This window comes from Alexandromys fortis, unplaced genomic scaffold (genome assembly GCF_014885135.2).
Source record: "Alexandromys fortis isolate MF-2015 unplaced genomic scaffold, M_Fortis_MF-2015_v1.1 scaffold_40, whole genome shotgun sequence".
Lineage (NCBI taxonomy): Eukaryota > Metazoa > Chordata > Mammalia > Rodentia > Cricetidae > Alexandromys > Alexandromys fortis.
Window position 1 is genome coordinate 1,284,042 of NW_026067966.1, and position 19,830 is coordinate 1,303,871.

General features: G+C 47.1%; 1 protein-coding gene and 1 long non-coding RNA gene across 3 annotated transcripts in view; one reads left to right on the plus strand and one right to left on the minus strand.

Moving 5' to 3' along the window:
* Positions 1-12,058, minus strand: part of Pid1 (phosphotyrosine interaction domain containing 1) — a 230,254-nt gene extending 218,196 nt beyond the window's left edge. The window contains exon 1 of the mRNA XM_050154169.1: positions 11,779-12,058. Coding sequence (XP_050010126.1) covers positions 11,779-11,808 — 30 coding nt within the window. The 5' untranslated portion in view covers positions 11,809-12,058. The remainder of the gene's footprint in view (positions 1-11,778) is intronic.
* The window catches only part of LOC126508761 (uncharacterized), a 355,346-nt gene that overhangs the window by 333,179 nt on the left and 2,337 nt on the right, over positions 1-19,830 (plus strand). The gene's annotated exons all lie outside the window — the stretch shown is intronic.

Sequence of the window (19,830 nt, forward strand, 5' to 3'; positions counted from 1 at the left end):
ACAGTAGCCTTAGCCTGCAGCCAATGTCCCCTATATCTCCTACCTACACTTACACTTGGAAACAATGTTTGCTCATATTTGTTTTAATGCTTGACCAATGAAGGAAAAAAACATCGGTGGACTGGAGAAGCCAAAAGAAAGCATCCTGGTGGACTGAGGAAAGGGGAACACAGGGGGAAGCAATCCTACGTTGTAACCTTAACCCCAGTATCTCAGAAAGTGACTGCGTTGGGCTACTGGGATGTCTTGCCTGCGATTAGCTAACAGGAAACAGTCCTGGAGTAAAGTAGCTCCTCAGACCTAACAAGACTGATGCAAGTATGCAGAGGGAAATTTAGAAATTTAGATGTAGGGGCATGCCATGTGAAGATGGCAATTATGTTGCCATAGTCCAAGGACTGCCAGCAACTGTCAGAGCCAGAGAGAGGCGTGCAGCAGATTCTCCTCACTGCCTCAGAAGAAGCCAGGCCTGACCATACCTTAACTGTGGACTCAGCCTCTAGATGTGAGACCCACTCTCTCACTGAGACTTAAGTTACTAAGAACATGGTAGCGTGTTAGAGAAAGTCTATAAACATATGATTCAGAGGCCAAGAGCTCAACTCTAACAGCAATGTGGAGTACCCATGGAGGCCACATCCCACAGCCCCCAGCTCTGTCTTCAGGGAACAGCTGAGAGACCTCAAGAAGTGAATGTCAGCATCCGCTACCCAACAATAAGGGAGGTTTTAGCAGCCTGCCACTTACATAGAGAGAATGGGCCCCTCCCAATGCCCTGGTGGCCACATGTGCTGGGCTGAAAACTCCAGCTTTAGTCTTAGACAACAATGACAGAGCAGCGCGGAGAAGGACTTGGTGCTGAAGGAATAAAACAGATTCCATCCTGAGGGAGTATGATGGTTTGAAATCCCCCAGGAGACACACCCCTGGGCATGTCTGTGACAGGGTCCCCAGGGAGGACTGAGTAGGGGGAGAGACCCACCCCTGAATATGAGGAGCACCATCCCATGGGCTGGGACCCAGGAATGAGTGAGAAGGAAGAACGAAGGAAGTCATCTGAGCGCCTGTGTTTACACCTGTCTTCTTGACCCACCCAGATGTGAGAAATCTCTGCTGCCACAGCTGGCAGCTGTTTCAAAGGCTCTAACCACCATGTCCTCCCATAAGGAGGGACAGCATCCATTCAAACCAAGAGCCTAAATAAACCTCCTTTCCTTCAGTTGCTTCCTGCCGGTTATTCGGTTAGAGTGTAAGAAACATGACTAACACAGGGTGACAGGCAGTTTGGTATCCTTTGTTCCTAGTTACGGGCCACTTCCCCAATCCTGAGGCGCACAGGCAATGCTCATCTCTGAAGAAAAGAATGAAAAGCCAGACAGCGTTTAAAGCTAAACGCTGTTAGCTATGGTACTCCTTGGAGAAGCACAAGCCAAAAGGCAGCTGGACAGCAACATAGGCACCCTGCCTCCACTGTGGAAGGGTGAAAAATGTCTGTGTCTCTCACAGCTGTTAAGCCAAAAAGATGAACTTGTCAGGAAAGAGGGTCTTCTGATTTCTGGTAACATTTCTTTTTGTCCTAAAGTGACTTCCAAGATAAAAAATTAATTCTCCTTCAGAATAACTGATGCAGGGAGCAAAGAAGACAATGCAAAAAAAAAAAAAAAAAAAAAAACAAAACCCAGACCAGATGCAGTCAGTCTGACTGAACACATTGGTGCTGTCCTAGAGGTTGAGGGAAAGCACGTGTGCTCTGTGCCACTGGCGTGCTTTCCCGGCTGAGAAGAGGTGAACTGCAGGGTTCAGCCCCATGGTCTACCAAGCACATTTGAAAACAAGATCAAAATCCTACTGACCCCTTGGACCCAGAGAACTGGGGAATTTCCCGTCAGCTCCACCTGATGGTGACATCACAACAGGCACGAAATCTTATCTGGTACCAAAGTTCACTGGCTTCATAATAAAGCACATTGCCTGTCATCTCCCAAAGTCCTTACCTTCAGGGACGAAGTACACGCCACATCCAAGGCGTTTAGCCTCGTCCTAGAAGGCTGACCAGAAGAGGAAGAAAGAGAAAGCACAGGTTGCTTAGGTTTTCTCTCCGCTCCCACTGTTTCCAAAGTTAAAGTGGCTAACGTAAGGAGGAAATTCACTGTGACTAAGCGCATGACATCTGGGGACAGGCAAACCAGAAGGCATGCATGGACACACAGAGAGGGTGACAGGCTTCAATTCCATTCGTGTGCACTTCCTAGCCCTTGAGGAACAGGTTACACCAACTAGGCAGACAAAAACAATGGGAATTTAGCCACTCACAAGTTAGAAAGCTAAAAGGCAAAACTAGAGATGTTAGCCAGATGTGCTCCGTCCATGGCTTCAGGAAAGAATGTTTCCTGGTGGCTTCAGGGAAGAATGCTTCCTGGACTCACCTGGTCTCTGGTATTTCCCACCGATCCTTGGCATTCCTTAGCATGAAGCCACAGAGTACCTTCTTCTGCCCCTATCTTCAAGTAGTTTCCCTATGTGTGTGGTCCATGCCTACAAATCTGCCCTTACAAAGACAGCAGCCATTGGTCCCAAGGCTCTTGACACTGCAGTTTGGCTTCATCACCACCTCAACATCTACAAAAAGTTAATTTTTTTTTTTTCCAAAAAAGGTCACATTCGCAAGTATCAGAGGTTAAAGTTTCAACGTAACTATCGGGAAGACACAGTCCGGCCCGTAACAGTAAGATGTGGAGACCTTAGTTTGAAACTGAATTTTGGTCCCTTCTTCACTATGTCAAAGACATAAACAATACTAAGTCCCACGTCCTACACCACGCATGCTTAAATAATGAAAGAAGGTAGCTTTTCATTGGGAGGTAAGTTCCCCAGCTGCTTAGCCACCCAGATGCCCTCCTTCCTGCGGTCCAGCTCCTTACTCACTGTGTTGTGAGTCCCACCATGGCTACTGAGATGTCAGCCATCACATTCATGCTCAGGGCAGGAGGAAGACAGAGGAGGGGGAAGGCTACTCCCTCAAGAAGCTTCACTTGTTATTCCTAAAGGTAAGCCATCCATAGTGGATTTTCTCCTATGGTACAGCAGCTGCACACTGATCTCTCAACACTAGACCACGTGTAATGAGATAGGTCGAGATAATTTTTCCTGATCAAACCAGGGCTCAGTTAATAGAAGGCAACACTGTAGGATGGACTGAGGTTAGCTAAGTAATCATCATCTGTGGCCGTCCATTCCATCACCATTAAAGGAGAAAGAGTCTTTGTACCTCGGGATTTTCTTAGGGGTTCAACACACTTTCCATGCACAGCGAAACACTCTGTACAGGACACAGAAACACAAAACACAGGCTGTGGGCCTTGAAGCCAGACAGCCAAGCACACACTCCAGTCTCCCTCCAAGCAATGCTGGGAGAATAAAGAAGCTCCAAAAACACAGTACTTTGGTTTGAATGAGAGTGTCCCCCATAGGCTCAGATATTTGAATATTCAGTGCCTGACAGTGATGCTGTCTGGGAAGGTGTACCCTTTCTGGAGAGCCTCTCCCCACTTCCAGGTCTCTTTCTGCTTCCTGTTCGCAGTTGAAGAGGTGATCTCTCTGTTCCCTGCTCTAGCAGCCTGTTGCCGTGTCTCTTATTCTCTCCCCCTTTTCTTCCTCCCCCATCTCTTTCTAGAACCATAAGCCAAAATAAACTCCTTCATCTCTAAGTTGCTCCTTGTCATGACATTTTATCACACCACCACCACAAAGGAACCAATACACTTAGTAAGTATTACGTAAAAAATCTGCTGCTGTTGCCACCGTCATTACTAATAATAACCATCATCTATGAATGTAAGCTTGCAACAAAGGGTCACTAATATTGTTGTTGTCTCCCTCCATTCACCGAAACTGGCAGGAAATGTAAAAGTCTCTGATAAAACCCCTGGCAAATGACAGTTCAGAAGTAAGCCTGACTGAGGTGTAAGAAAGCATGGTCCAGATCTCCTGACCACAGTGCCGTCTCTTTACTGCTCTTTTGGGCAGCAACATCCCTGAGGGCCCCTAAAGGCTTTATTCTTCCAGCTACGAATACCTGAGAGCCACAACAGATAACTGAGACCAAGTGTGGACTTGGAAACCTGTAGAATTTCCTCTGGAGACTTGGCTCCCAACCCCAATTTACACGGGACTTCGTAAGAATCATCTCTTACGTGATATCCCTGGGGATGTGTGTGACATTTCAGAAACCAAGGATGCGGCAGCATCTCAGCACAAGCTTATCTCCAGGACACTCACAGCCAGGTCCCTTCAAAGCAGGGATCTCTCCAGGAAACTCACAGCCAGGTCCCTTCAAAGCAGGGATCCCAGTGGCCAGGGGGTGTATGACACCCGACCCCTTCCCAAGACACAACCCAGCTTCAGCCCCACCCTTACCCTTAGCTGAACACTAGACCCAACTCTGAGGATAACTCCACGCAAGGGCTCACACTTTCCCCTCAGACAAAGCTAAAAGAGCTTCCCCAAGCGAGACTTAACCACTGAGAAGTTTACAGCATTCATTCGCACAGCCTCTGGGTTGGGAAATCAGAGTCATCAGAAACAGTCAAAGCTGCAACGCACGCCAGGGAACAAAACAATAGCAAGTCCAACTTGGAGATAATTAAAAATAAAAACAAGTCCTCTAAAGTATACAATGATATATGTCCTTCCTAGAGGCTCCCTCCACTCGCCTCACCCGACGGTGAAGGGGGATTGGGACCCGAAAGATGGGTGATAAGGACAACGGGAGAGCACAGACCTCAGACACGGATAGGTGGCAGTACTAATGTGACCAGCCTTAAAACACACACTCCTGTAGAGCGAGGGGATCCAGTGTTCCCAAACCTCAGCAAAGAGGCTCTTTCTGTGGTAGAGACGGAGAAAGCCAAACTGGAGAAGCTATAGGACTGAACAATAGGGCTGGAAAGATAGTTCAGGCAGGAAAGCTCCTGCCTCTTAAGCAGGATTCAAGTTTGCTCTCCAAAGTGGCCTGTGCTTTTAACCACAGTACTGGGAAGACAGAGACGGGGGGGGGGGGGGGGGGGGGAGCCTTGGTCAGCCAGCTTTACAGACCCAATGAGAGACTCTGTTTCAAAAAAGAACTTAGGGTGATGGTTCCTGAGGTACACCTCACAAGTCTGTCCTCTGGCCTCCGTGTTCAAGGGTGTGCACCTATACCTATCCATACATGAACTAGCACACACATGTACAAACACATACAAAGCCTAAACTATATAGCCTTGTTGGCGAACAACTTAATCAAATTTATTTATGAAGAGGCAGGTTTCCTTCTTTGGTTACTTTTTAGCCAAATGATGTCTTTTTTCTGGGACAGCCTGCTCAATAGCGTTATTACAAGGAGGCCCCTTATCAAGGTGATTGTGGGGCAAACGGAAGACTACAGAGGAGGTTCGGGTGCTGAAACGTGGAAAGGGAGACCTTGCCCAAACATTAGAAGTACTGAAAAGTGCCAGCTGGGAAGCAGTTCTGTTCCTCTTTTATGACACCTTCCCTTGTGAGTCCTCAGGCCCACTCAGAGCTCAGATCTGGTGAACACACTATGGTGTTGTATCACTAGGTAACTGCTAAATTGGGACCAGAACTTGCTTTTTAGTTCATGTGAGCTGATGGTAAACTAATTGCACTGGGCTTTGAGGGAGGCTGTGGACAAACACCCCAACTAATTTTTCCTGTTCTCCTTCTACAGAGCCTCTGTTTAGACCTGAGGCCCCTGGGGACCCAGAGGCACACTGTAGCCATTGAGCACCTCTGAACTTGTTTGGTTTGCTGGCCAATGAGGTGGTCTGGTGTTATTCGGGGAGTCACACGGCAGTCCTGTGGAAGACAGTCCGATTTCTAGGACTTCAGGGCTGTAGGCTGACTCCACCAGCATCTCCTCCAGGGATAAGGGACAGGAGAGAATGGAGTCAGTGTGCAGGGAAGGTCCGGGCAGAGATAATCTAGAACATCAAACAGCATGCAGAGATTGCCCAACGCTGGAAGATAAACCAGGACAGTCAACAAGAAACAGTCATTAAACAACGGGAACCAGGGGCCTGGGAGTCTTCCAGTGCCAGCGTTTCGCAAATCTTTTCGCGGGGATTTGGCCAACTGGCTTGGAGAAAGTCAATGACATAAAACAGCAACGCATGTCTGGGAAAGGGGAACTCATGTCTGATTAACAACCCAAGTTCTCTCTTCCTTGAGGAGAAGGCATAGTGCTATGTGCATTTCTATAAGAGAATGGAGGAATGCAAGCTTTAGAATGGACTTGATGGGGAGGTAGGGCCTCTGAGAAGAAAGGGTTGGTCCCTCTGGATCGTCCCTGCCTCTCTTCCTGCCCCTCACCCATGTCTTCCCCTAAACTCAGGCAACTGGGTTTGACTTAAAGCCTCCAGTTCAGATAAATACCACGTGCCCCATTGGAAAAGCATCTCAAAGGACACTTGGGAATTCCAGTCGTTGATTGCTCTTAAAGACCTGAGTCACCAAACCTTGAGGAGCTCTGGGCCAACACAGCTAGCTACATCGCTGCTATAGGGAATGTGAGAACATGCCCGGGATGGACGTACAGACTGACTCCCTAGGTACTCAGAAAGCTGAAGCGGGAGGACCACAAACCTCAGGGTAGCCTGGGCTACAGAGTGAGTTCAGAGTCAACTCTGGCAACTGGATGAGACCATGGCCCAAAATAAAAACTATAAGCAATGGCTCGGGATGTAGCCCAGTTGGTAAAGTACTTGTGTAGCATGCATTAAACCCCTGGGCTTGATCCCCAGCACTGTAACACTGTAGTGGAATAAGCCTGTAATCCCAGAACTAAGGACACACAGCAGGGGCACCAGTTCAAGGCTACAGGGTGTCGGACGTGAGCCTGGGATACATAAGTCTCAGGCCAAACAAACAATAAAAGCGAGAATGCAACTTAGCAGTAGAACACTTACCCAATGTATGTGTGAGGCCCTAAATTCAATCCCTAATACCAGAGAAAGGGTTGGATAACTCTCTGAGCAAAAGGCAAGCATTGTTCTCACCATATGTATTTGCAGCATCAGCACCAATATGTCCATCACACCCTTCCTTGTATCACAGTCCCACAGATCAGTGAAGAGGGTCTTGCACCAAATCTCCCAAGTCGAACTCTGGCTCGGACCATTTCTTGCTACCTAACTCTGGCCAAACAATTTCAAACTCTCTGGCCTCCCATCTCTATGCCTATGAAATGGGAATAAAACCAGCCATGGGAAATAAATGATTTGGATAATTTATATCAAACTCAGTGTAGTGGGGCCCAGAGAGAACAGGTGCTGGACAAGTAGGCTGCTCTCCCCTCCCCACCCTGGTCTGTGTTCCTTTTGTCAATTTGGACTGCCTGGCAGAGTGTCCGACTGACCAAGTTTTCGGTCTGCTTGATGAGCCAGGTCTAATGGTCTCCAGCTGCTGTGATCACTGGCTTGTCAGGATCACTTCTTGGGGGACGAGGGAAACTGCCATAACAACAGAGACATCAATCTGGAACAATCCACTCAGCATCAGGAAAAGACACACCAGGCATAACACAGCAGGGTAAGCCAAGGTAATTCTGAGGAACAATACACTCTTCTGCCTCCTAAATCACTCAAGAAACATTTTATTGGAAAACTTTGTTCACGGTTTCTATGTGAAATGCTCCCCCCACAGGCTTGTGTGCTTGGGTGCTTGGTCCCCAGCTAGTGAATCCATTGTGAGAGGTGGGGCCTAGCTAAAAGAAGCAGGTCATTGAGTAGTGAGCCTGACCCCAGATGTTGTCCTGTCTCTGAGCTATGGAAAGTGGAGAAGCCTAGCAGAATGTTCCCTACAAGTCTTCTCCAACACAGTGGACTGTATTTCCTCAAACCATGAACCAAGAGAAGTCCTCCTTTAAAGTCGCCTCTGTCAGCTCTATTGTCACAGCCCCAACAAAGGTCGCTAACACAAGTTTCAACCTCTTTATCAGCCAGAAGTTGAACAGGAAGCCAAACGTAAGGCCGGGTGGCGATGGTTTTCTGAGTGGCCACTGTCGCTTCCTCATTTTGTCCAAGGCACAGGCATTGACCAAATGAGAGTGAAGAGACAAAGAGGGGTCCTGGTCTTGAGAAAACAAAACTGAGATGCAGGGACAAAAAAACAGAAAAGGTGTGATCTCCCAGAAATGACTCAATTGGAATTTTTACGGAGCATCTTATGAAGGAGTAGTTTATAGACAGTCATGGAATTTGCTAGAACTTACCTGCCAGGCTTTGCTAGACTCGAGCTCCTCCACTCTATCCCTGCAATGTCCCCACCTCTAATGATGTCTTGGCCTCCTTTGTTTTGATAGTCTTATTTTAATCACCATCCTTCCTCCCCTCTGGGGACTTATGCGTCTATTGTAACACATAACTATAACACCTTAGGTTTCGTCTTTCTACAGACCATTAGAAGCAATCATTTAAATCCATTGGAAACCCAGGCAGATTCTGAAGTATCAAAGCTAAAGCAATAACTCTATTTGAAAAACAAAACAAAACAAAAACAAACAAGTCTTAGCCTTTTCTACTGAAAGAAAGTTCCCTCCACTTGTCTGAAAAGATCCTGCCTCAAATGGCCTCTTTTAAAAATCTGTAACTCCCATGATTCTCTGCAAGGAAAGCAAAAAAATTCAACTTTGCAGAGAAGAAGGTGAAAAGGGAAGAATTCATATTTACATTTTTACAAACATGGGATGGCGAATTAAGTCTTCATGTTCCTTTTGCTCCTATTATGCGTTTAATGGCAGAAGCATCCAGGAAAGAACTTGAGTGCAACACAGCAGTTTTAAAATTCAAGGGAGCAGATGAAGTGGCCACAATTCTTGGGACTGAATGAGAAATTACCCAGCTCAACCCTGCCCAGGACAACAGGTTGATTCGCCTGGACTGGATTTGGGTCAAAGAACTAAATTTCAAATCAGAAAAGAGAAGCAGCATTTTTTTTTACTAGCAAGTAGATAATGGTGACAATAATAATTCAGTCTGATAAAAGATTCCCCAAGCTCCTGAACCCTCACTGTATTCTCTGAAAAGACGGTCAGTCCGAGGGTGAATGTCTGGGCTGGGGAAAAGTTGGGCCACATTCCCAGACCCTCGGAGCTTTCCAATGGGAACTGATAAAAATCAATTAAGAAAGGATGCCGTTCTTTGCTCTTGGACCTCTTCTGTGTCTAGGTGTTTATACAACTGATGGATGGCCTGGCCCTGTTGGGAAGTTCATGGAATGCTTCCTTGAAGTATTTCCTGTGCTCTGGCTCCTCTCAAAATGTTTGTATTGAAAATCAGCAAAGGAAAAAATAAGTGAGTCTTTAGGACAAAGCTGAAAATAACTATAAGCAGAGCCAAGGGCTTAAGATCTGCTGGAAAGTGGGGCTCACTGGCAATTTCCCCACCCAATACCACCCATGTCCATGCCTTTTGTATCTGGGAATGCAAACATGCCAGAACCAGAAACCATTGTCTATCTGATTGTGTCTTGAGGACCAAAGGAGGCTGAAAATCACCTCAGAGAACAGAGACATGAGAGAGGCAACCATTTGACAGAGATACCCAAGCAAACAGTCTCAGTAACTTATAACAGGCAGCTGTCTCACAAATTCAGCCTCAACGGCTTCCTCTCAAAGAAGCAAAAACCAAAAACTTATAAACTGTATGTCTTTAAGAAGAATCCAGGAGCAATTTGGGAAGAAGCCCTGAGCATGAAGAACATGCCCCCCATTTTTGCTCACTTTTACAGATCTCAAGATTTGAGATGGATTTTACTTGGAGCCATGGAGTGGTGCTGGCTATAGGTGCGCCCCTCCAGCAGTGACTGGCTGCTTCGCTATGATAAACCCTCCCCGCTACAGCTTTCCAGAACCCTAAAGCCCAGGCCCTTTCAACATGGCACCTTGAAATAAAGCAACCTCTTAGCATACCCGAGCTATAAGATGCTCACAGGGAAATACATGTGCATGTTTTCCGTAAGTAGCAGAAAAGACGTCAGTCAAGGAGCAATATCCACGGGGGATTAAAGCCAGACCACTTGCCTGCCAAGAGTCATGTGCTGCAGAACTGAGGAAGAATGAAAAAGGCCCGTAAGGGTAACCTCAATAGATGAAAACCTACAAATAGCTCAGAGGCGCAGAGTGCCAGGCGATACACACCCCCTCGAGGACCTGGGACCACATCTCTGAAAGGATTTCAACGCCCTATTCTCAGCACCTGGATGGCAACCACCACCTCCACTCACTCGTGCTGATTCTCTGGAACTGAATTCAGGCCTTGACCCAGGAGAGGAATTCGAATGCACCACTGACATCTGATACCACTTATAAAATATACTTAGGTTACCTTGTGCCAGTTGCCCGGGGTCGGGGGGGGGCACTCTGATGTTCTCTTAATAAACCAGAGACGGAGGGTCAGGAGACTGGGCACCCCCTCTTCATCACCAAAGTTAGCCAACGGTTTTGATTTTATCTCTTTGAAACCCAAAAGAATTGGCCTGGAATCTGGGGGACTCTATAAATGGGAACATGCTCTCCTCAACTCACAGCCCCCGGGAACACTGGAAAGGGCTTTTTTTGTGGGGTGAGGGCAATCTGGTTAGGTGAAATGCAATGCCCCCTGCAGGCTAAGGCTGGGTATAAGGGCCGAGAGGCAGAGTTGGCTTTGCTGACACTGTCTGTTTGGAGCTTGGAAGGCTGTCTGAGAAATGTCCCAAAGTCAGCCGGGATCCTGGCCTCTCCAATGTAAGTCTCCTGGTGACGCTCAGCCTCCAGCCGTACTGTACTTTTACCACTTAAACACTTCTTCAAAGTTTACTGCGCAGCAGTGTGGCCCCGAGTCTGCCAAAAGTCTAGCTGGAGGATTTAGAGACTAGCTGTTGCTGCTGTTTCCACTGAAGATCATCTGTGAGCAAATGGCAGTCATCAAACCTTACAGCCAGGGCCATCCCGAGGACCAGAGTGTCACGGGATGAGTCTGATCTGGCAAAACTCCCTTCTTTCCCATATTACCTCCCTCTCCCAGCTCTCTACCTTAGGAACCTAAATCAAAGACCCTGTGGCATTTCAGGAGACAGCAATGAAAAACTTTTGGTGGGATGACCTGAAACATCAGCATTCCTGGCTTTTGAAATTAACTTTCGCCTTTCAAATATCTACAGGAGCTTGGGTTCAGGGGACATGAAGGGAAGAGGGTGCCAATGAATAAAGGGAAAAGAAAATACGTCGCATACCACGACCAAGCCAAACCAAGCTTGACATGTCCAAATTATATTGGCAAGTGCATGCTTTCACAAATCATGTGTTCTGTCTTCTCCTAGAGACGAGAGAAAGAAAGAGAGAGAGAGAGAGAGAGAGAGAGAGAGAGAGAGAGAGAGAGAGAGATCTGGATTTAAATATCCTAACCCCAGACTAGTAAATTGTGTCAGTGAGATGCTACCTTAAATCTTGTTCAGAAAGTCTAACGCTATTTATAACAACATGCGCACCAACACCTCCGAGCCAAAAGTTGTAAGGCTTGAGACAGCCCCTTAATCAGTGTCATCATCCCCCGACCCTGGATGGGTACAGGGTTCTGGGTTGAGCCCACAGCATCCAGTTCCCATAAATACATCTTACGGGATTGGGGGGTCAGAGTAGGTAGGGGTATACATCTCTGAAAATGGGCCAAAGTATCACCTTGGCTTCTTCAGCCTAGCACCTCCTCCTCCAGGCTGGCCCCGGGTCTCTCGAGTACCCCTTACCTGCAGGCGCTCAGTAGCCGGCTGCCACATCTTCCAGCCTTGGGGTTTTGGCGGTGGAGACGCAGGGAGACTCTGTGGATCGCGCCGGGAAGGAGAAGGGGCTGCGGTTCCGCTGTCACATCTGGGGTCCACGTCTGCGGGTGGAGCGTCCTGGCGCCGGCCGCAGCCGGTGGGCACAGGGGCTGCTAGCGGGACGAGGTGGCGCTCTGCTGCCGGCAACTTGTGGGCTCCGCTCCGGCCGCCAGTGGGTGCGCAGCTCAGACGATTGCGCAGCTCCGCCCGGGCCACAGCGCAGCGGCCGCTCCCTCCTCCCCCCTCCACCATCCGGACCTGCGCGCTCTGAGCATGCCCGGGCGGGCTTCTGCGGGGGGGGGGGGGGGGGACCGGAGCCCTAGGCTGTGGGGGTCTACACCCCGCAGACCCCCCAGTAGCCAGCTAGCCCTGGAGAGTCTGGACCAACACAGAGGAAAGAAGCTGTTCAAGCCCCCCACCCCCACCCCCGCGTAAAGCCCCGGCGTTGGGATCTGGGAAAAGAGACAAAGTGGCTGGGGAGGAAGGGCCTGGTGGAAAGAGAGTGGTGCCCCACCGGGTTCCATTCTGTGGGAGTCGCTAACTCACTTGGAACACGCATGCCATGTTGCTAGGGAGACACTTCCATTCCTTGGGTTAACTGAGCGCCCTTTATGTTCCACCTGCTTCTCTAAGTTCCTGAGATATGGTGGTGCTCAGGAGACAACAAGAACATACCCCTCTCATGGGCTTACATTACTTGAGAGAGATGGTAGTGACGGAGGACAGATCCGCTGGAAATAAGTACTAGTAAAAAAAGCATCAGGGCTTGTGTGTGGAGAAACACAGAGGAAGAGTGTCCTCAATGGGGCCTTTGGAAATGTCTGCAGAAAGACTTGAATCAAGGGCCATTGGCATGGTGTAGGGCTCTCTGCTGGATAAAGGACCTGGGAACCTTAGGAGAGAAGAAACGACATTGTAGCTCACCAACAAGCATCTATTCCCAGATCTGCCAGGTGAGAAAGGAGTTCTGAGAACCCATAGGGACACCGTACTGGCCTCCCAGGTCTGGAGGTCCCCAGGCTAGGCTACTGTCCATATAGCACCGATGCGGGCCTGGGCTCTTCTGCAAGATAAGTGTGACTAACCCCAGAGTGTCAGCGGAATGGTATGGCATGTGGAGTTTGGGACACCTATCCAGGTCACAAGGCCAGAGAGTAGCTTGAACAATGCGTTCAAATGGCATGGAGGAGGAGTTCCTGGCCATGGATATGCCTTGGGATGCCAATCTACCTGAGATAGGGGCTCTGGGAAAGTTGGTCCTGGTTAGGATGGGTACCTGGGTCTGCACGCTGAGGAAGAATATGAGACCAAAACATGTGTGGAAGAGAGCTTCTGAGGCAGAATAGAGAGAGAGAATGGAGAACCTGGCCCCAAACCAGTGCTATGGAAGATCCAGAGATCAGCAGAGCAGGTGTAAAACCATTTATGAGACCTCACACAGCCTAATCGCCTATGTGAAGTCAACATCAGTTCCTGCAGGGAGAGGAGCTGGTCCTCTCCCTTATCCTGCATGGACAGAGTGCTTCCCACAGAACAAAGTATTCCAGAATCTGCTCCTCGATTGGATAGATGCCTCATTTCCAAAGGTGCACGGAGCCACGTAAGGGGCACATCTAGTATTCAGACCCAAGGCTCCAGGTTTTTGGATCTTGAAGTCATTATACAATATATGTCTCAGGTAAACCCAGGGCCTCAGGTGTCCCACTGAGCCAATGGCAAAGCCACTGGGTTGCCACAAGCTGGCTTTTTTTTTATCTCACCAGACCTCCACATGGCTCTCCTGCTAACTTGGACCTGACTCCCAGATCCTTACTCTGGATCACTCTTTAAAAACATAAATAAAATAAAATAATACAAAGCTGCTCGCTCTGTGTAGGTAAGTGCCTCAGGCCTGTGCGGAAATGCACTTGCCCAGTTTTGCTAATATGGTCCGTTCCTGTCATTTTCAGATGAGAATTTTTTCCCTTTTTCTAATAACTAGTTCCCCAGCATACTCTTTTTTATTTTTATTTATTTATTAAAGATTCTGACTCTTCCCCGCCACTGCCTCCCCTTTCCCTCCCCCTCCCCCAGTCAAGTCCCCCTCCCTCGTCAGCCCAAAGAACAATCAGGGTTCCCTGCCCTGTGGGAAGTACCACCCACCTCCATTGAGGTCTAGTAAGGTGAGCATCCAAACTTCCTGGGCTCCCACAAAGCCAGTTCGTGCAGTAGGATCAAAAACCCATTGCCATTGTTCTTGAGGTCTCAGTAGTCCTCATTGTCCACTATGTTCAGTGAGTCCGGTTTTATCCCAGGCTTTTTCAGATCCAGGCCAGCTGGCCTTGGTGAGTTCCCAATAGAACATCCCCATTGTCTCAGTGTGTGGGTGCACCCCTCGCGGTCCTGAGTTCCTTGCTCGTGCTCTCTCTCCTTCTGCTCCTGATTTGGACCTGCTATTTCTGTCCAGTGCTCCAATGTGGGTCTCTGTCTCTGTCTCCTTTCATCGCCTGGCCAAAAAGAGGAACATGGGATGTACTCACTCATATTTGGTTTCTAGCCATAAACAAAGGACATTGAGCCTATAATTAGTGATCCTAGAGAAGCTAAGTAAGGAGAACCCAAAGAAAAACATATAGGCATCCTCCTGAATATTAACCCCAGCATACTCTTAACACCTAGAAAACCCCTGATAAAACACATCCTTCCTACTTCTCCTTAATCACGTCCCCAAATTGAGAGATACACTTTATTTAATAAAATCTAGCTACTCCAAAGGTACGTATGAAACCCCTCAGGCAGCTAAAATAGGAATCTTCAGTTGCCAAAGATGTCTTTAGACAAGCTTTGAAACCATCCTTGGTTGCAGATACTTCCACAGGAGGGAAAATGACTTTGTTTTAAATAGCAGCAGGATGAGATAACAGCCTAAATTCAAATCGCATTAGAGCCTTAAATCCCCGTCTTCTCACCTTCGAATGTAATTAATTGTTATGACTCAGTAATGCAGCCTCTAGTTGTGAGCGTGGAGCTATTTAAAGAAAAAGCGGCTTCGGCTTCGGCTCGGGGAGAATGCTTTCAGCCACCACCACTTTCTACTTTGTGAAGCTGAGGATGTATTTATACCCAAATCACTTGTCCCAACTTCTCCTAGGCAGTGAATCTGGTAACTAGGTGGCTGGAGAGAAGAGGGGCCAGGTATGGGATGCTGGGGTGAGACAAAAGGGACGGCTCCCACTCTTAGGTTTTCCAAGTGGAACCTGCAAGAAGGGTGAATGAAACAGAGCCATCTACTGGCCAGAGTTGAGATGTGCATGTAGGTCCCTCCAAGCAAGGCCCTGTACTTACTTCTATGCCAGCTAGTTCAATACGGTCATTCAGAAAATGCACTTTAGAGGAGCAAACAGGTTTATTCTTGGCAAGGAACCACGCCTGAAGTAAGCAAAAGGTGCTCAGTTGCTGTGAGTGAAAACGTCAGATGCATAAGTACGTGTCTAATTTCATGTATGTAATCACAGCCAATTATCTAAGCAGGTCTCATCATGCTAATAAAAACAAGTTCAAGGAAAATGACAAAGGGGGTCATGTGATCCACAAGATCATTGCAAACACATTTAGCAATTTTGCTAAACCAAAACTGATCTAATTCAGAGTTCTAAGCCCTAATCTAAGCAACCTAGATGGGCACATCAGGATAACGAGGAAACAACATACCAAACATGTCCAACATACCAAAGGCATGTTAACATACCGTGCAGTGACTAAGATCGTGGCTGTGAAGTGTGGGAGCTAAGAAGGATTTAGGAAACAATTATGTTTTTAAAGTAGGCTAAATAAAATGGATAATGTTCGCGCATCTATAAAATGTATGTGAATCAGAATAAACATCAGAAATAAGGTAGGGGAAGACTCGAGTTGAATCCTGGCCTTCTAGCTATGCAGCCCTAGTGAGTCATTGCCTTGCAGAAACTCGGAAGACTAACTATAAGAGAGTGATAATATGGCCCAATACTTAGGATTGTAATGTATTATGTAACCTGCCCTGCCGAGGGAGCTTTGCAGAAACCATCAGTTTGTGTCCCTATTATAATCCTGTCCCATTTTGTTCTGGAGTGAGAAGATTCTCATGAAGTAGCCCGTACTTCCTGGGGTTAAGTCATTCCCACTTGAAATATTGGTAGATTTCACTATTCCATTTAGTTTCTCAAATTAAAATGCCAGGCCCTTTGAAAGTTAACTCACAGTTCTAATTTAAACAGATGTCAAGGAAATTTACTAAGGCTCTATGTATATTTAGCAAGAGTGAGCCTAAGAAAGCCCTTCTTGGGGTTTTGCTGACCTCATTTCCAAGGTACTAAAACAGTTGTAGATATGAATTTTTAAAAAATCATGAAATTCAGGGGGTGGAGAGATGTTTCAGCAGTTAAGAATACCTGCTGCTCTCTCTGAAGATGTGAGTTGTTCAGTTCCCAGCATTCACATTTGAGAGTTTGCCCCTGCCTATAACTTCAACTCCAGGGAGCCTGACGCCTCCTTCTGGCCTCCTTAGACATACAGATGAGATCTACTCACACAGAAGCACACGTATACACACATATAAAAATAAATCTTAAAATTTTTAATAAAATGTATTAAACCATTAAAACTTCCCCGTAGTGACAAAGCCACTGGCTTTTGTGCCCACATGAGTGGCAGGTTTTTATTGGAACACTAAGATGGTCCTTTCTTCCTTTAAGAGGAAGCACACATTCTTTGTCTTTTCAAAAACTGTTAAAAAATCAAGGACTGGTTCATGTGTATGCCGAAGCACGGCTACTTATGATTCCCTTGTTTTGGCTTTGATCACGTGACAGGTAACTTCCAAACATGGCCATGGTCTCTCTCTATCCAGAGAACCATGGCCCTGAGCATTGGAACTTACCGATTTCTCACATCAATAGGTAGAATCGTGTGTGTGTGTGTGTGTGCGTGTGTGTGTGTGTGTGCGTGTGTGTGTGTGCAGTGTATATGTGATATGTGCCTATGCCAGTGGAGGCATGTGTGTGCTACATACATGTAAAAGAATTGGAGGGAAACTGTGAGTTTTTGAGACAAGGTCTATCTTGCTTACTGCTGTGGAAGTCAACTAACTGGCCCTTCGAAGTTCTGGGGATTTTTCTGCCTATACATCCCGTCTCCTTGTAGGTGTAGACTGGGATTACAGACCCCTGGGGTACAATGTTCCACTTTCCGTGAGATTGGAAGGGCCCATACTCAGACTGACATGCTTGTTATCTTTGCATAAGGTGGAATCAGCTCACTCTCCTTCATTCTGTGCTGCACATGTGATTTAGTTGACCAGCTTCAGGGCTGCATGCATGGGATGCCCAGACATAGGGCCCCAAAGACCTGACAGCTCTGTTCTCGCCTTCTTGGAACCCACAACAATACTGTAAGGAAACCAAGATGAGCCTCTTGATGAGAACAAGAGGGAGGCCAGGTCCAAAAAGAGCACTGCTGGCTAAACATGTGTGTTAAGTTCAACTTAGAATACACAGCTCCGGGTATGAGAAGACAATAGTCACAAGAGTGACCTCCGGCATCCAGCACAAGAACTGCTCAGCTGTGACCATCCCAAGTCATGGCATTGAATCAGGGCACAAAACTTAGAGACTTTCAGTCCATCGGTGTCAGAGTGGTTTGTCAGATGCTGAAAGACAATGGGGACAGCATCACCAGCAGGAGATATTCCCATCAGTCCTCTCACCATTTCCCAGCAACCAATAAAAACAAAAGAACTGTCAATAATTGAAGTCCACCAGATAGACCCTTCCTTTCTTGGCTCATTTCTGCTCTGCCAAGCACCCTGCATCCAAACTTCTCTCTTAGTCTCTAATGGGAGGGTCAAACTTCTGGGTCCCATGAGTTTAACTGTCTAGAAAATTGCTCTTAAGGAAGAAGGTAAGTGGGATGAGTCTTGGTCAGAGAATGGTCAAAAAGGATTAAGTTTCTGGCATGATTTGTGGTCCATGTGGTATTGCCTGTTCTTTTACGTGTTGCCTTTCCCACAGCCTCTGGAGAAATGCCCCATCTGTGTTAGCCAGCCCTTCCATCATGTAAGGAAAATACCTGCTCACTTAAAAGAACAAAGACTTGTTTTGGCTCCTGGTTTCCAAACTTTCAGTCTGTGGTCCCTGCCTGGCTCTATAATTTTTGGCCGGGGGTAAGGCAAAACATCACAGTAATACGAGCCCGTGGTAGGAGACTGTGAGGTCCAAGCTCTGATGCCAAGAAAGACAGAGGGTTATGGGAGGCCAGGGAGGTGCAAGTGAAAATAAGAAACCTTAGCCAAGACATATTTTATTGACTCAAGATGAAGGCTGCCAGACAGGCAGCTGCCATCAGACTCCCAGGCACACAGGCTACCCACCGTTGGGCACAGGAACATACGGACTGGTGCACAGGCCCCACACACGTGCCTAGAAAAAGTGCACACAGACAGGCCTGCAAACGTGACGGTAAAGACTTAGACCTCAAAGCTATGTTTACTCAAAGTCACACAAAAATGACATTCTGCCAAAAGGTTATGTAACAGATTGCGCTGATGTTTATTTTGTGGTCCCCTGGACATCCTGGGTCAGCCATGTTTTACCAGACTCATTGTCGGATATTTTTGTCAGAGCCATGTCGTCGAAACGTAACCCGGGCCCCTGCGTTCTTCAAATCCCTACAAAGAGACAGCTCACCTCATGCAGCCAGCAAGCAAAGCAAGAGACAGAAATGGCAGGAAATAACATATACCCTCCAAAGGCAAGCATGCAGTGACCTCTTTCCTATAATCAGGCTCCAGCAACTAAGAGCAAACTCTTAATGGATGGATTGATCCAGAGAGGAAGTTAGCGCCTTTCAATAAGCTAGTTCTCAATAGCGCCACCATCTGGGAACCAAAGGGAACAACATCATCCTACTGGGTAGATAAATAGGACTTCTGCAGTCAGAGATGAGCAAGTTGGGAGTGAATGGGGAAACAATGCTTTAGTCCGCAGTAACCACATGTAAATTGGAAAGGGGCCGCACTGAACACCCACGTTATTGGCAGATCACTTTTTCTCTCTCTACCACGTCCTGACCAACTGAACCTAAATATGTTCCCACAGAAGATCATGGTATACTACAATTTAGACTCTCCCCCCCCCACCACCTCATCCATTCTCCATCTGAGCTGGTTTCACACAGGAAAAAAAAAATTCTCTTTGCTTCTATTTTTTTCTCTCTTTCTTCTCACTTCTACCACCACAGCCAAGAATTACTAATTCTGAAACCTGCAAGAAATGAGTTGGTACGACTTGTAGAAATGAGGCCATCTCGAAGAAACATCTCCACAGTGAGAAGGATCCTTCCTGACCCTTAACCTTCGCTGAGTTCAGAACCTCTGGACTCCACCATGCTGTGCAGACCTGGGGCTGGTGAATGTGGCACACCTGGCCAGACTGTTAGTCCCTGCGCTTTCTCCCAAAAGTCACAAGGATGTATAAAAAGTAGAAGGGGAGACTGGGATCGCAGCTTAGTGATAGAGATTTTGCCTAGAACTTGTAAGGCCCTAGGTTCAATTTCCATCTCTCAAACAAACAAAACCATAGATAGGTAGATGGATAGATAGATAGATAGATAGATAGATAGATAGATAGATAGATAAAAGATAGATAGATAGATAGATAGATAGATAGATAGATAGATAGATATAGATAGATTTAGGAGATACCTCAGTGGGCAAAACACAGGCCTGAGAACAAGAGTTTAGATGCCCAGCCCTTGGATGAAAGTGCTCTAGAGGCAGATGCAGTTTCTGGAGATGACTGGCTTCATTAGCCAAATGGGCAGGTTCTGGGTTTAATGATGGATGAGGCCTCAATAAGTGGATAATAAGAAAAATCATCAAAGAAGACACAGATGTCTTTGGCCTCCACATGTGTATGCGCATACGTGCACACACATTCACACACACACATACATACATGTAAAAAA